The sequence below is a fragment of the Leopardus geoffroyi genome, chromosome E1 (assembly GCF_018350155.1).
Source record: "Leopardus geoffroyi isolate Oge1 chromosome E1, O.geoffroyi_Oge1_pat1.0, whole genome shotgun sequence".
Lineage (NCBI taxonomy): Eukaryota > Metazoa > Chordata > Mammalia > Carnivora > Felidae > Leopardus > Leopardus geoffroyi.
Window position 1 is genome coordinate 45,475,655 of NC_059330.1, and position 16,305 is coordinate 45,491,959.

The 16,305-nt window shown below is 45.6% G+C and overlaps 1 protein-coding gene across 16 annotated transcripts in view; it reads right to left on the minus strand.

The window, feature by feature from the left end:
* Positions 1 to 16,305, minus strand: part of MARCHF10 (membrane associated ring-CH-type finger 10) — an 84,371-nt gene that overhangs the window by 59,674 nt on the left and 8,392 nt on the right. For 15 of the 16 annotated variants that reach the window (XR_006715104.1, XR_006715103.1, XM_045489378.1 and 12 more), the window contains one exon: positions 6,552 to 6,671. The exons of the other annotated variant lie outside the window; for it this stretch is intronic. Coding sequence is in view for 13 of the 15 variants with exons in the window: in XM_045489378.1 (XP_045345334.1) it covers positions 6,552 to 6,671 (120 nt within the window). In the remaining 2 variants the exon portion in view is untranslated. The remainder of the gene's footprint in view (positions 1 to 6,551; positions 6,672 to 16,305) is intronic. 16 annotated transcript variants of the gene reach the window in all.

The following is a 16,305-nucleotide window of genomic DNA, read 5'->3' on the forward strand; positions in this document are numbered from 1 at the left end:
GCCATTCCTTGAGTTCCTGTTACATGGTGGGCATTGGAAATATGACAACAAATGGCACCTGCTCTCAAGTGGCTTCCAGCCTAAGGGAGGAGGGAGATAGGAAGAGGAACCCCAAGGTGGACTTGAGTCCAGAGGGTGTTATGGGAATACAGAGGAAAGACAACAGCAAAGTCACCTGACTCCCAGGAGAAGCTCTAGAAACTTCACAGAAGAGGTCCCCTCAGGGTTGAGAGAGCCAGGGCCTTGAGTACCTTGCTAATGTGTTTGAACTTGATCTGTGGGGATTCACTAAAGAATTTTCAACAGAGGAGTGACACGATCCAGACGGATCACTCTTAGTACCGTCTGGAAGACTGGCTGGAAAGGGTGAGGTGAGGGCAAAATGTCCAAGGAAATGACTCTGACAATTTCCAGGCAAAAAAAAAAAAAAAAAAAAAAAGAGAGAGATGGCCCGGCAGAGGGGAGTGTTGATGGACAGATTCCCGAGAAAGGAGACAAGATGATCTGGCTTTGGTGTGTGATTACTGTGAAGTGTGAGAAATAGCAGCAGAAGGAACCCAAGATAATTTCTGGAATTCTGGCTTGGGCAGAAATTAATTCAGGAAGAGGGACCATTTTGAGGGAACCAGATGACGCAGTCAGCATCTTGAGTCTGAGGTGCTTGTGGGACACGCCATGGGGAAAAGATCAACAGCTAAAATGGAAAACAAACTCAGACGAGAATTCTCACAGATCTGCACTTGTCAAACTGTGAGCTGCACATTCTCTCTCCATGACGTACGTTTGGAGCTTGAGATGTCATGTGCAGAGCCACGTTATTGCTCAGGTGCACCTTGAGGGTGCGGAATCTGAGCTACAGTCGAGAGGGTGGCTAGGAGAAACAGCACACCAGGTGCTAACGGTGACTCAGCCTCCCAGGGTGGGGCCTTCTGGCAGTTAGAACCGGTGTGTGCGTGTGTGACCTGCCTCAGCCGCACACCGGCCTGGAGCCAGAAAGAAGGGAGGCCCGACCCTCAAGGAATCCGACAACGGACAAGCAGAAGTCAGAAAAATGAGAAGGATGAGTCATGGAACGCTTATGCTATGTGCTAAGCCCTGGCTGCTTTCATGACACCGGTAAGGGTGTTGGTGGGTTGACACTGACAGATTAATGGGAGAATAACTTCCCCAAGAGCTGTTTGAAAGAGGAGAAGCTGAAGGTTTCACAGGCAGGGTAGGCTGAATAAGAAGGTAATGAAAGGAGGCATGCAAATATAGCGAGGTCACAGAAAACACAAAATGCAAATTGAGCCAGCCTTCTTGGACAGCTGCACTGTCCTCAGAGAGCTAACATTTGCAAAGAGCCACAGTATGTAAAGCACCGTATTGTGGATTATACTTTCTGGCCCATGGGCTCTTGTCTTGTTTGGTTTTTTTGAACTTGACCACAGTCTGGAGCAGCGCTGTCACATAGAACTTTCCGCAATGGTGGAAATGTCCTATATCTGCGTGGTCCAATATGGCAGCCACGGGATATATGTGGCTACTGAGCATGTGAAATGTTGGCTGGTGCGTCTAAGGAACTGAATATAAAATTTTTCTTTTGATTAATTTAAAGTTAAAGGTGACTAGCCACACATGGCTAGTGGCCACCTTATTGGACGACACATTTCTAGACTTTCGCCGCCCTCACGTGTGGATGGACATTCTGACTTTTTAAGCCACTGCAAGTTACTTGAAGAGGCTTTCTTTTTAATTTTAACCTCCAAAGTTTGTGTGGATCATTATGGACAAAACAATTAAGATGTTTATGTTGGGTAGTTGCCTTCACACTTGAGAGTACCGTGCTTTCTGGGAGGTTCAGGTGATCTCATTGGTCAACATCCCACCGAGCCAGGCCTGGGGAAGAGCCAGTTGCTACTGTTATCAGGTTTACTGCCTCTTTCCAATGTAACGTTGGGTCCTTGTGACCTGGAATCTAAATATTTAGTTGCTGGTTGCTGATGGTAAAGGACAATAATCTTGTTCCTATTAGCAAAGCAAACAGTACTCTTGAAAAACCGAGAGCTGGGTGGTCTCCCCCTTCGTTGCCGGCAAAGTAAATGCAGTGACGATCTGTCCTAAGTCCTTGAGGTTTGTGCATTTGGACCAGCAAGGATAGATGAGAAATGCTCATGATGTCCCTTTTCACAGAAGGTTGCTGCCTGCAAAGTCATGGGCTTATCATTTTCATCATTTTCTTTCTTTGAAAAAAAAAAAGATTATTTTTTTAATATTTATTTTTGAGAGAGACGGAGCGTGAGCGGAGGAGGGGCAGAGAGAGAGGGAGACACAGAATCCAAAGCAGGCTCCAGGCTCTGAACTGTCAGCACAGAGCCCGACGCGAGGCTCGAACCCAAGAACCGTGAGACCATGACCTGAGCCGAAGTCACACGCTCAACTGACTGAACCACCCAGACGCCTCTCATTTTCATCATTTTCTATGGGGAAATCAGGGCTCCTGTTTCTTTTCTGTGAAGGTTTGAGAAGGCAACATATCCTGTCAATCACAGCAGGGAATGATCCAGGCGATGTGTCCTCCTCTAGGCCAGCAGCTCTCCTGGGGACACTGTTTCCTGTTCATATTGAGAGACTGCTTTGTTTTTAGTCTACTGCTCATCCAACTCCTAGTTGATGACTTTGTGGAGCTGTTGTGTATTTCCCTATTTATTCTAATCTGATTCGTTAACAAGGTTGCATGTAACTTTGAGAAGGGTCTAAAATTAAGTTGCCACATAAGGTTGGCTTTTAGTAATGTGGCCTGGGATTGGGCTGAGGCAAAAGAAGGTATTCTAGAAGTCTCAGAACCCAATACCTACTGGAGCACCATTTGTAAGAACAGCCGGACACCAAGGCAATTTATAATGTAATCAAATGTTAGTATGATCCCAAGAGTCTCACTTGTTCTTGCATTGATCCCACAAGATAAGCATTAATAATAAGTACCTCCGTGATGGGAAACTGAAGTGCTTACAAGTGCTTTGTCTGAATTCACACTGTAATGAGGGACAGAGATGGCCCTTGATGATGAGTGTTCTTTCTATGCCACACCATTAACTTAAATGTATTTAGGAGGTACCACTTTAAAGAACATCTCAGCACGAGCTGGGTGGTTACTGCTTTATCTTGGATTGAGACGTAAGACAACCTCTGCCCGAGGCACTGGTCGTGGTGAGGCGCTTGTGCGGAATGGTGTGGCCACCGTGTTGGGAGATCTGCCCCCTGCCAGGCAGGTGTCTGGAAACGATGGCTTGATACTGGATCTGTTACTTGATGATAAATGTCTCACTTATTCCAGGTTCATCAGAACTGTGACAATCTGAGATTGGGCCAAGGAAGGAACGAGTGACAGAAGTTGCAATACCAGTGTCAAAATACGGGTGGTGGTGCACGTCACCTATTGACCGTGTGGTGGAAAACTTCCCATGGATTGAGCAGTCCACTTCCCTACCACCCGCTCAGTCAGAATGAACTTCCCTTCACAGATCAGAGGCAAAGCATTCCTTGGAGTTTTCAGCCACAGGAGTCTCTAAAAGGGAATTAGGGGAATGTTTACCTAGGGAGGAGGGCTAGGTTAGGTTTACGTCTGCTCATGGACACGTATCTTTCTCCTGGTCTTTTCTCATCGACCAATGATCTTTTGCAACTCTAACTGTCTGATGTGACATTCAATACACTGAGCTCTGGAAACTGGGACTAACCTGGCCTGGGTTCTCCTTTGGGAGGTGCCCATGTTCTTATATCCTCCTCTGGGACCTGAGGATCCCATCCTCAGGGATCCCCTGGGATCCTCATCCTCCCTGGCACTGAGGTTTGATAAAGAGGTTAATAAGTTCTGTATCCCCTCAGGATTCAAAATATAGCAGGGCAGGCCCAGACTATGAAGGCTTAGGAACAGCCAGATTTTCATAGAAATTTGGGTGGGGGTCCAAACCTGGGAGAAGAGCTCTCCAAACCAACCCATGATCCTGGGGGTTGAAGAGTTCTGGATACGGTTTGTCTCATAAGGGATCTCTGGCTTCACTTGTACCAAGCAAAAGTGGAAGGATTGAGAGGCGGGTGGGGTCAACACTAGGAGCACACAAGTCATATGGCTGTTGAATGATGCTTTCAGTGACATTCTCACTCCCCGTGCCCTTCCTGTGCTTTTATATCTGGGGGGAAATTCTCCAGTATCCCCCAAAGAATATCTGTAATACAGAGAGGAAAGCAGAGGTGAATTTCACTAGGGAAAATTCTGATTTCGTCACTCTTCTTGACACAGAAGATGTGACCTTGAAGGCACTTGTACAATCAAGGCCCAAACCCTGGGGATATCATTACCTGGAAAGTAAATCTGAGATTATTTAAGTAATGTTGTTTTGGGGTTTCTGGCAGGTTGAGGTACAGTGGCATAGTGCAACATGAAAAATCCTGTTCTTACACTTTAGAAATTGCCAGCTTTATGCGTTTTAGCACATATTTTTGTCCTTATTTCATAATTACTTTTATATGTACAACCATATCCTTTTTTAGATGTGGTCTGAGCATTTTGCCATGATGATTTAAAGAATGAATAATTTTTATAGCATAAAGAAGAAAACTACAGAAATCTGTCACCAGCCTGTCCCCTAAACAAAGTTTATGGAGAGGAGCATAAAACTTCTAGTCCTAGAATGTCCCAAATGTGTGAGTATTGCCATACAAAATGGCCACGGCTATGCATGTGAATCTTTGCGTGAAAATAGAAGAACCCAGCTGCCCATTTCTTTACCAATCTAGGAAGATTGCTACATGCTACCGTTCGACTTAAATTGCCTTTTTTCTTATCAGTCCTTGAGTTTTGTTTCTAAGTGCAAAAAATGTGAGAATTTATCTTAATGCTAGAAGTGTGCTGTTCGAGCCAAACTAGATTTAATTTTTGGATTAATCTCACTCCCTAGGTTCAATCAGCAGCAGGCATTATATTTAGTCTTCGACTAACAGGGAGCGATCCAGGCGATGTGTTCTTCTCGATGCTGCCAATGTTAGAAGATAGTCTCTTTCACCTTTAGACTCTAGGTGGAATATCTGATTGTGTGATTTTACGTTCCTTAATAGTATAGATCTCACCCAGGGATACATCTACACCCATATACATCAATCGCTGATGTTTCTGAGGGATCCTTTGAACATTAAATAACTGCAGTGTGAACCTCCTAGATTAAAAAGAAATCCCAACAAGAAATCGACTGATATCAGGTGTCCAGGATCTATCTCAGGGATCCACACCGCTGACAGAAAGCGAGAGTCCATCCTCTAGAGTATATTGCAGGCATAAAATATTAAATAAGAATTCATAAAAGGCGTCTGGCTCATCTTAAATCAATTCGCCATGCTAACAAATGGGTGTTGAATGCAGCTTGTGGTGTTTGGTGCTTACATAGGATAAGTAAAATTCTTACTCGGATAAGATCTTAAACATGAAATATGATCATATCGTTCAGTGGTTCGGAGCACCTTCCCCGGGGCTGGGCTCCCTGGGAAGGAACTCTGACTCTACCACACACTGGCTATGGAGTCTTAGGTCAATTTTCTGGTCTTTTCTGAGGCTCAGTTTCTCATCTGTGAGGGGAGGTAAATATATAGAGATTTATGAGAATTAAATAAGCTAATATGTATAAAACATTTGGCACAGTGCTGGAACACTGCCACCACTCAGATGATGGTAATGACAGTGACTAGTATTGTCATTGTCTTATCACTATTATTTGGATCTTATCCTTTTTTATTATCATCCAGACAGAAATATTTGAGCAATTTCTAGTCATTACACGATGCAGTTATTACTACATTTTAACTGTATTTGAAAGACCAGACTAAGCAATGCAATGAGTTAGACTATAAGTCCATATACAAATAAGATATATCTTCGTACCCATATCTATGTATGGCTGTGGTTATATGGACCTATCAGATAGACACAGGTGCAGGCATAGATAGAGAGATGATGCTGTGCTTTAGAAAGCCCAGTGCCTCAACTCTTGAAGTGGAAGAGTTGTAGCATTTCCGATTTGGATGGTATCTCAGAGACCATCGCCATGGGACCCATCAGGAAAGAAGAACGAGGCCCAACCTGGGTGAAGGAGGACAGTCACACAGCAGAGTAGCGGCCCCAGGCGGCATCCAGGATGGGATCTCCTGCCCCTGTATCTCCCTGCTCTGAACTGTAGGATTTGTTTGTTTCTTTGTTTGCTTGTTTGCTTTATTTGTGAGAGAGAGGGTGTGCATGAACACGAGCAGGGGAGGGGCAGAGAGAGAGGGAGACAGAGGATCTAAAGCAGGCTCCGTGCTGACAGCAAAGAGCCCGACGTGGGGCTCAAACTCACGACCTGAGCTGAAGTCAGACGCCCAACTGACTGACCACCCTGACTTTCAGGATTCTCCAGTACCTCCTTTTGGAGTTGGCTTCTTCCTAAGTGACGTATGCATGTGCACGCACGTGTACACACACACACACACACACACACACACACACACGGCAGCAGGAGGGTATCTCCCAGAGTTCTAAGTACCTGTTTGGAAGATGACCCAGTTGAAAACCGGGGTCTCTCCGAATTTGTCTCTTGCCCCCCAAATTGATCTTGTTTCTTCTCATTTGGGTCTCTTCTGTATTCCTGTCGTCTCAGACAAGCCTGCAGAATACAATTTTTTTAAAAAGTATCTTTGGCTTAGGTCTGCGACAAACTTTCATGACTTTTTGCTTAATTCCTATCGTGAGGAACGTGAAATACACAATGTCCAGCTTCAAGGGCTCATCAGCACATTTACCAAGTGTCAAGACACTCAGCCAGGCATCACGACTCTCTTCCCTTTGCCCCAAAATGCCAGGTCAAAAATAGTCGTCTCTGCTTTAATAAGTTACAATGACAAACACACTAAGAGGCGTTTTGACAAGTGTGTCCCCAACAATTGCTTCCTTAAGGCAGGAAGTACCTGAAAGGCAGCATTCACTTCCCCTCTGTCTTCATTCTCTTCAAAGCTCTGCTCATTCCAGCGTGGCTCTCTGTCCCCCTGGATCACTCCCAGCTATGGGATCAGACCCTTCCTCCCTGAGAGCTTTCGCAACTGCCCTTCCTCCCCTTTGAATGCCTCTCACAGGGGTGTTCACAGCACGGCAGGCAAATCTGTGGATCTACTAAGATCCAGCTCAAGAGACATCTCTCGCTTTGCCAAGCTCTTCTTCCCCAGGCCGAATTAATTGCTCCTTTATACAAAAGCAGCTGGAATTACACAATTTTCGTTTTTACTGTTGTATTTAGTTGCTTTGTTTTGAGCCCATGTCTCCTGCTGATCAGTGAGGACCCCTCAGGGTAAGGACCACCTCTTACCTTTTGAATCCCCTCAGCATCTAGCACTGCACGTTAGCTCAATTGCATTATTGTTTCAGGGGGAAATATCAGTCCCTGAATGCAAAATAATAAAAACAAAATAACCACACACAAAAAAATTCCATTTTCAAAAAACGAAATTAAGAGAAAAATCTAGTACCAAAAGATTTCTTCTCCAGTATCAGGACTGAACAAACCCCAAGAAATCATGTGCTATATGGGGGTTTCGAGTGATATTTTAAATAGTTTAAAATAGGAAAACTTCTTGGAGCCTTTCTGTAGATCCAGTGCCCAGATTCACCTTTGCTCTGCTAGAGCCAAATTATCCCCTGTCATGGTAAAGAAACACAACGTAAGGACCCAACAATACTGTTTCTAAACAGGGCCTGACATCTCCCTTTCCTGGCTGGGTTAAGAAAGGAAGGATTCCTTCCGCATTTTCCCCCTTTGTTAGAAAATGCATCTCCTTCTTTGATGTGGAAGGACATGCCAGAATTTCACACCACTGGGAAAGCCTAATATCATGCTACATGGTTAAAAATAGAAATGACCTGATATTAACAAAACATTTACCACTTGGAATTGGGAACAGCAAGTTGGTTTACATTGTGCCTCACAACAATTGCTGGTGAGGCACTGGCCTGGGGGTTGGGGGGGGGGGGTGGCTCATGCACTGTTGGCCAGGTGATACATGCAGCAAGTGGAATCCTGGATTCCCAGGAGAAGGGTACTGTTCCACCCTGCCTTACTGGGGAAGGGAGAGCACTCCAAAATTGTTGCCGCTTTATTTTCCCCCCTGTCTCACTGTTAACCTTATTTTCAAAACTATGCTATCTAGATAGCAAGCCATTTTAATAAATCGTGGGCAGTGTTTGTTTTCATCAATAATTGAAGCAAGAAAACCCCCCAGAATACTGGACAGTAACTATAATAAATAAGTGAAACAAACACCAAGTAATAAAATAAACCAAGGTAAACCTAAAGAGAGTTAGCCAGAGAGTTCAATGACGTTCAAGTAAATATGGGCCTCTTCTTTTCCATTCCTTTTACAATGACTTCAGATTGGAGCTCGTTTGGGAGGAGTCCTGGCTGCCACTGTTGTTTCCTGGAGCGGCAGATGTCTGTGTTATCCTAACCGACTGGGATTAAAGGCGCAAGAGGCAAATGCTGATAGGCTAAAAGTGCAGGACGGTGTTAGCAAATGCACGCAGGACCAAAGCAGATTTTGTGGGATGAACAGAATTCTTGTGGGTTGAGTGTTTTTTGAAAATTCTCTCCAAGAATGCATGCAACTTAAATATTTCTTTACCAAAGGGGGAGGAGGAGTAGAATGGTTTGCAATGTAAAAAAAAAAAAAAATTTTTTTTTTCTCCCTCTGGTTCCTTATGCCTCCTCTCACAGAGGAGCAAGAGAACAAACCAGCATCAGGGTAGGTCCTTCCTCATTTTTATCTTGATAAAGCCAAGCAGTCTTTCTGTGTAAATCAAGCATTACTCCTCTCGAAGTTACAGCTTTGCAGAGTTGAAGGGACACCAGGACAGAGAGGCAAGTCTAGACTTCCAGTCCTAGAAATAGCAAGAACCTAGCCATAACTGCCACCTCGTCCTCCAGGGGCTGGTTTTCTTGTTACTTGCTTTTTTTTTTTTTCATCTTTTTTAAATGTTTATTTATTTTTGAGGGAGAGAGAGTGTGTGTGAGCAGGGGAGGGGCAGACAGAGAGGGAGACACAGACTCCGAAGCAGGCTCCAGGCTCTGTGCTGACAGCAGAAAGCCCGATGTGGGGCTTGAACTCATAAACTGTGAGATCATGACCTGAGCTGAAGTTGGATGCTTAACCAATGAACCCCCAGGCGCCCCTGGTTTTCTTGTTATTTGTAATGTGAATGATTTTTGTTGTTGTTGTTGTTGTTGATGCTGGAGTTGCTTCCTCTTTGGGGGTCCTGGAGTGACAAGGGCAAAGTGTGAAACCTTAGGATGCAGGATGCAGAGGTTGTTTTGATTTGTAATGATCACCAGGGGCTCCCCTTCCTCTGGAACTTTAAAAATATTCCCCTTTCAGAGTTCCACATGTCTGGAGCTAGATTGCTATAAATAAGTTTCTGTTCATGTGACAGAACTGGCTGAGGGCAGTCTTAAAATGGAAGGCTTCAGGTAACTCCTCATTTCCTCCTTGGGATGGGCGGCTTCCTCCTCCCCTCCTCCTCTGGTGTAGCAGCCCCCCACCCCCCAGCCCATCCCTGTGACTGCAGGCGCCCAGCAGCCCCCCACCCCCCACGCATCGCTGTGACTGCAGGCGCCCAGCAGCCCCCCACCCCCACCATCCCTGTGACTGCAGGCACGCACAGAGCACAAGCTACCACTGTGGGGGCAGAACACAGAATGTGCACATGTGCCTGTGGGGCATGACGTGGTTTCTGTGACTCACGGTAACTCAATACGGGTAAACACGACAGACCCGCACTCTGCCACTTTCTCCAACGTGACCTTGGGCAGGCTGACTACCTCCATTGATTCTTGTTTCCCTCATCTGTACGAGGGAGATGCCCTATGCCGCCAGACTGCTGGAGAGCCTGGGGCCCCGTTGGCAGGACGCTCAGCAGAGTGAGTGGCTCATGGGGAGTGTTCAGTGAAAGACACTCATCACCACCGTCATCGCCGTCATTAGCATCATTAGGCTTTAATTGTTGTTTCTGATCCCATTTCTTGGTTTACTTCTATTTCTAAAGTCGGCCTTTGCCAAATCATGTGACTCTGATTCTGGTCAGGGAAGAAGAAAGGATCTTTCTGTCTGGGCCTGAGGTTCATCCTTGTTTTTGTGTTCTGGGAGCAGAGGTCTGTCTCCTGAGCCCGCAGTCCCCCACCAGACAACTGAGAAAGTCCTGCTCTCAGTCAGTCAGGCTGCCTTGGAAACTGATTTTTCTTCAGTGTTACAGATTCCTTCCTTTCCTTTCCTTTCCTTTCCTTTCCTTTCCTTTCCTTTCCTTTCCTTCCTCCCTCCTTCGTTTTTCTTTTTTTCTTTTTTCTTTTCTCTTTTTCTTTCTTTCCTTCTTTCTTTCCTTCTTTCTTTCTTTCTCTCTTTCTTTCCTATCTTCCTTCCTTCCTCCCTCCATCTCTCTCTCTCTCACTTTCTAAGTTTATTTATTTTAAGAGAGACAGAGACAGCACAAGCATGAGCAGGGGAGGAGCAGAGAGAGGGGAGAGAGCAAATCCCAAGCAGGCTCTGTTCGCATAGCACAGCACAGCGCAGAGCCCTATGATGCAGGGCTCAAACTCATGAAGGGTGAGATCATGATCTGAGCCAAAATCAAGAGTCGATTGATCGTGTAACCTGCTGAACCACTCAGGCGCTCCAAGTGTTAACAGCTTTCGGAACCTACAGGGGTCCTCAGTTTCTCAATCAGTCCCTCCTAGTCACCATCCAAGCTCCTGATGCCTTAAGAAGCCACATACCCCAGGAACACTTCCCAGACTCACTGGGTTCTGGTGTGAACCACCCCCCCTTCCCCCCCCCCCCCCCCCCCCCCCCCCCACCCCGCACCACAGCACATCTCTGCCTCTTGAGCAGGTGGCCCCTGTCAAGGTTATTGTTGCTTGAAGTCTCCAAGCATTTTGAAACGTGGGAGTTGTCCCTGCTTCAGTGGGTACGTTTTTGTTGTTCTTAGGATCCAACATTTTGGGATTTAATTATCATTGGGGGGCATTGTTCAAGCTCATTAGTTTTAAGAGGGTAAAAAAACAAAGGTGTAAAAATAATTTGACATGATATTCCCCTCAAATGAGTTTCTTTTCCTGTTCTGTCTGTGAAGAGTATAGAAGCATGCGCCCCAGAGGTGAGCAGAGCAGGGAACCCACCTGGCTCCTATGGGAGAGGAAGCCGAATTATCTCTACTCCTTCAACCCCCTGAGTCGATGGTTCCCGAGCCCCTGCTACCTGGTATAGCCACCTAGCACGTCTTTGAACAAGTTTATATCGTCATGTTGAGTTGTTTGCCTGGTACGTGAAAGATCAGGATGAATAAATGACGGGAAATGAAACCCATCTGCACACATTTGATAGATTACCGAATAACATTCTGAAATGCCAAGTGTAATCTTTCTCTCCAGCTTTCAGTAGACATTAATGGCTAAATTCTGCCTTAAGTTACATAAACACATTTGACCAAAAAAAAAAAAAAAGCCTATGCAGCATGAGCACCCTTGAAGAAATAAGAGCCAGATCCTGAGATGGCATATAATTATGTACTAGTTACCAGATTCCGAAATAGCATGTAATATGCCAAATAGATGTTTATTTCCTCTTTTTTTTTCAAAAGGGCCCCACCCAACCACTGAAAGGAGTAGCATCAAAATAACTCAGGGTGGGTTTAACCCACCTCTCCTGTTGCCAGCAGACAGACCTGCAAAGGCACTGCTAATTTGGTGCGTACCAAGCCTTCGCATATTTTAGGATGTAGCAGGAATAGTGCATACAGGAGGTTTCCAAGGGCTTCAATTTGAGCCAGTTCATTAAAGGCAAGTGAAGCGCAGGAAGGAATCTGTGGCAAATGTATGATTTAGGAGTCATATCTAGTTATTAGGTCTTATGCTATTTGTACACCCTGAAATGGGACTCACGGGTGTCCAAGCAGGTTGCTGTGCTAGGAGAAAGAGCTGGGATTTCTTGGGCCACAAGTAACCGGCCAAGCTCATTGATGACCCAGGATTTCAATACTGACCTAATGCAAAGTCTACCTTGGTCAATTATCTAGATACACACAAGTCATATATGGACCAAGTTATTGAGGGGTTATTAAGGTCACGTAACAGATTCTTAAACCCCTACTTTAAATCCTTTCTGGAACAAGACAAGGGATAGACTAAATAATACAAATAACTTATTACTGTTCCCTTCAAAGTAGTTTTCCTGGGTTGCTACATACTTCATTCAACAAGACTCAGAACATATTAAAGACAACCATAATTATTTTCTGCAGACCTTGTGGTGAGTGGTTTTGAAAATGCTCAATGGGGGTGGACTTGGCCTTGAGGAATAGTTACAAGTCAGCTGAATCTAAGTCTGATAAACAGAGTTGGTGGTCAAGTTGGGTAATGCTGACTCACATCAATGACAGGGCATTCAGTTCAACATAGAAAAGTAAGACTCCATCACTGCCCTTAAGAGGCTGTGGTCCGGATTGAGAGGAAGTCACACAAAAGACAATTTCAATACTATTTCATAAGCAGTGTGAAAGAGTTAGGAAAGGATGTTTTGGTGTTGGGAGTGATGGAAATGTTCTAAAACTGGATGATGGTGAGGGGTGCAACTTTGGTAAATGTTATGAAATTACACACTTAAAACAGATGAATTTTATGATATGTAAATTATACCTCAATAAAGTCCTTTTTTGTAATTTTTTTCATGTTTATTTTTGAGAGACAGAGCAGGAGTGGGGGAGGGGCAGAGAACCATGAGACAGAAGATCCGAAGCAGGCGCTGCCCTCTCAGTGCAGAGCCTGATGTAGGCCTTGAACTCACAAACTATGAGATCATGACCTGAGCTGAAGTTCGGATGCTTAACTGACTGAGCCACCCAGGTGCCCCTAAAGTTGTTTTTTTTTTTTTTTAAAGAAGGGTGTGGTGGGAGTACAGACATTCCATTTAGTTCTTTTTTTTTTTTTATTTAAAAAAAAAAATTTTTTTTTTCAACGTTTATTTATTTTTGGGACAGAGAGAGACAGAGCATGAACGGGGGAGGGGCAGAGAGAGAGGGAGACACAGAATCGGAAACAGGCTCCAGGCTCTGAGCTGTCAGCCCAGAGCCCGACGCGGGGCTCGAACTCCCGGACCGCGAGATCGTGACCTGGCTGAAGTCGGACGCTCAACCGACTGCACCACCCAGGCGCCCCTCCATTTAGTTCTAAATTCAAACTGCAGTCCTCACCACCCTTGTCAAGAGAGCAAAGAAGGGAGAAGAGGAGGTCGGAGACGTGGTTAAGGTTTAGGCTGGTCTTGCTGTGGTTCTTGGGTCTTGGGCCTGCCTTTAAGTGAGGGGAAATAACTCAAGAGCTGCATGCATCCCAACCGCATAGTCAAATTCACATTTTAGATCCACTTCAAAAAAGCAATCCGAAAGATGCCAAGGTTGGAGGCAAGGAGACCAGTAATAAGGACAACGGAACAATCCTGGAGACAAACGGTGGCGGTGGGAACCAGAATGGCAGCAACGGCATGGGAAGGAAGGCACAAGTTCACGAGCATTTGGGTCATGGTGGCAGGACTTGGTAACTGGTGGGGAGTGGGTGGTGAGGAAGAGAGAGGAGTCGGGCAGGCTTAGGTCTCTGTCGTCAGGGAGGGAACGCAGAGGAGGATGGCAGGGGGTGGAACAGGCTGGCATCCCTCTGCAACATCCAGCTGGAAATGCCCAGCAAGCAGGCGTGCACGTGATCTCGACACTTTGGGGGAGACTCGGGATTACAAGTCGTTAGTCTAGGAGTGGTGGTTAAAAACACAGGAGGGATGAGATGGGTCACAGGGACCGTGTGAATTAGAAGAAAACTGGGCTGATGGAAACCTGGGGGGAATTAACATTTGAGGGGCAGAGAGAAGACTGTGACAGGAACAGAAGGAAAATCAGAAGAGTGTGATGTCAGAAAGGCAAAGGAGTAATGTTTTGAGAAGAAAAGAGTAATAGTGTCAAATGTAGATAAAGCTTTAGAAAACAAAGCCTAAAAAGGCGTCTGCTGGAGTTGGCTACTGACCTCAGTGAGAGAACAGTTTCAGGGGAGGGGAGGTGACAGCCAGGCCACAATGGGTTAGGAATGAATGGGGAGCCGGGGAGGGGTGGGGGGAGGTGATAGAAATGTAGCTGTCTGGGGACATCTTGGGCTGTGGCCAGAGAAGGACACAGGGTCCTCAGGCAGCTTTGTTCTTTTGTTCTGAGGACAGGAGGGACTTGAACGTGTTTGTAGGCTGAGCCAATTAGAGGAAGGAAATGTCCATGATACAGATGAGAAGTGCCTGGATGGAGAGGGGCTGGGCACAGCGGAGCGTGGACCGAGAACTCGGGCCAGGCACTGGCAGGGAGAGTGTCACTTCACCCTCGGGACTTGAGGGGCTGGATGGATGCGTAGCCTGGAATGGAAGGGGAGGAGTGCCGTGGCTTCCCACCTGATGGCCTTGCTTTGTTTCCTGTGTGTGTAAAACAGGAAGGGAAGTTCTTTGTTGAAAGTGTGGGGATGGGAGGTCCAAAAAAAAAAAAAAAAAAAAAGGAGAAAAGTTTAAAATGGACGATGACAGAGGAAGCTGATGGACAAGTAAACATGTTGATGTGAGTCAACCTTCACTCCTTTCTCTCCCCCACTCCGCCTCTCCATCTATCAGCAAGATGTCTCTTCTGCTTCTGTTTCCTGGGTTGGGCCACATCTCACCGCCTCCACTCCTACCCTCTGGGTCCAGGCCGCCATAATTTCTCTCCTAAATTTCTACCAGGGTTTCCTTACTAAGTTTTTCTGCTGCTTCCCTAGCCCCTTTTGGTCCTTTCCCCACACAGCAGCCAGAGTGATCTGTAAAAGCTGTAAATCAGGGGCGCCTGGGTGGCTCAGTCAGCTAAGCATCTGACTTCTGCTCAGGTCATCATCTCATGGTTTCTGAGTTTGAGGCCCGCATCAGGCTCTGCGCTCTGAGCACAGAGCCTGCTTTGGATCCTCTCTCTCTCTCCCTCTCTCTGCCCTTCCCTAGCTCATGCACTCTCTCTCTCAAAATTAAATAAATAAATACCACCACCACCCCCCACCTCCCCGTAAATCAGATCATACCACTCCGCTGCTTAAAATCATCCAATAATTCTCAGTGAGATAAGTATAAACTCCTAACACCAAGCTTTGTCCTGAGAGATTCAGGCATCATCTGGCCCTTTTTACCTCTCCTACCTTGTCATGTGCCACATTCTCCCTTGGTCAAGGTGTTTCAGCTACTCTGGCCTTCTTTTGTTTCTTCCAGGGCTCCAAGTTAGTTCCTGCCTCAGGGCCTTTGCACTTGCCTTCCTGCTACTCAGGATGCTCTGGCTGACTCTTTCCCATCTTTTACCTCCATGGCCAAATGTTACCACCCAAAACTTCTGTTTATTTGCTTCCTTATATTTATCAGTAATTGAAACTATCTTACATATTTATTTACTTGTGTGTAGTGTTTGTTTCAATCCCAGAATAAGAACTCTGGGAGACAGGGGACTTCATTTAGGACATAGTAGGTACTTAAGAAGTATTGTTAAAGGACAGTGTTGAAGGCTCAACGAGATTAGAAAAATACGACCGCGGTGACTTTAAGCCACACATTTGTATGATTTTCTTAAGCACAGACCATCAAATAATGATGGATTTTCTTACATGCCTATTCTGGAGACAATTTCAAACACGTATTTCCAAAGGAGGGTCAGGTGGCAGAGGCATCCTGGTGAAAAGTAGTTGGATTCCCAGTGTGGCCAGTTCAGATATTTATGTTCTTATTCATTGTACAGAAATTCCATCAATTCTACAGTCTTGTACGTGGGTTGGCAAGTTGTGGGAGGAAATTGCTGACTTTGTTTCCACTCCCAAAGCTAAGCTGTGTTATACAGGTGAAATCAGGTTACTAAGATAGGTCTGGTTTCCTTGGTGACCCAGGAGGTTTGGTTATATTTGACATTGCTAAGAAGGAGAAAAATCTGATAACAACAGTTCTGTGTTCTCCTAAGGGAAGGAGCACTTTTCAATCCTCGGCTGAGGCTGAGGACATGCCTCCTTGATTGGCGAGGGTTGACCTCTGGCCATCCGGCTAAGCGACACTTTCTAACTGCTCCCAGAATCCCACACCCAGTCTGGCAAGCTTGTCCTATGCCAGCTCTGGGTAATTACATCATGACTCCTCAGGCTCCCTGTCTGGTTTGTTTTTGCATGTAAACACTGTAACTAGGGTGACGAA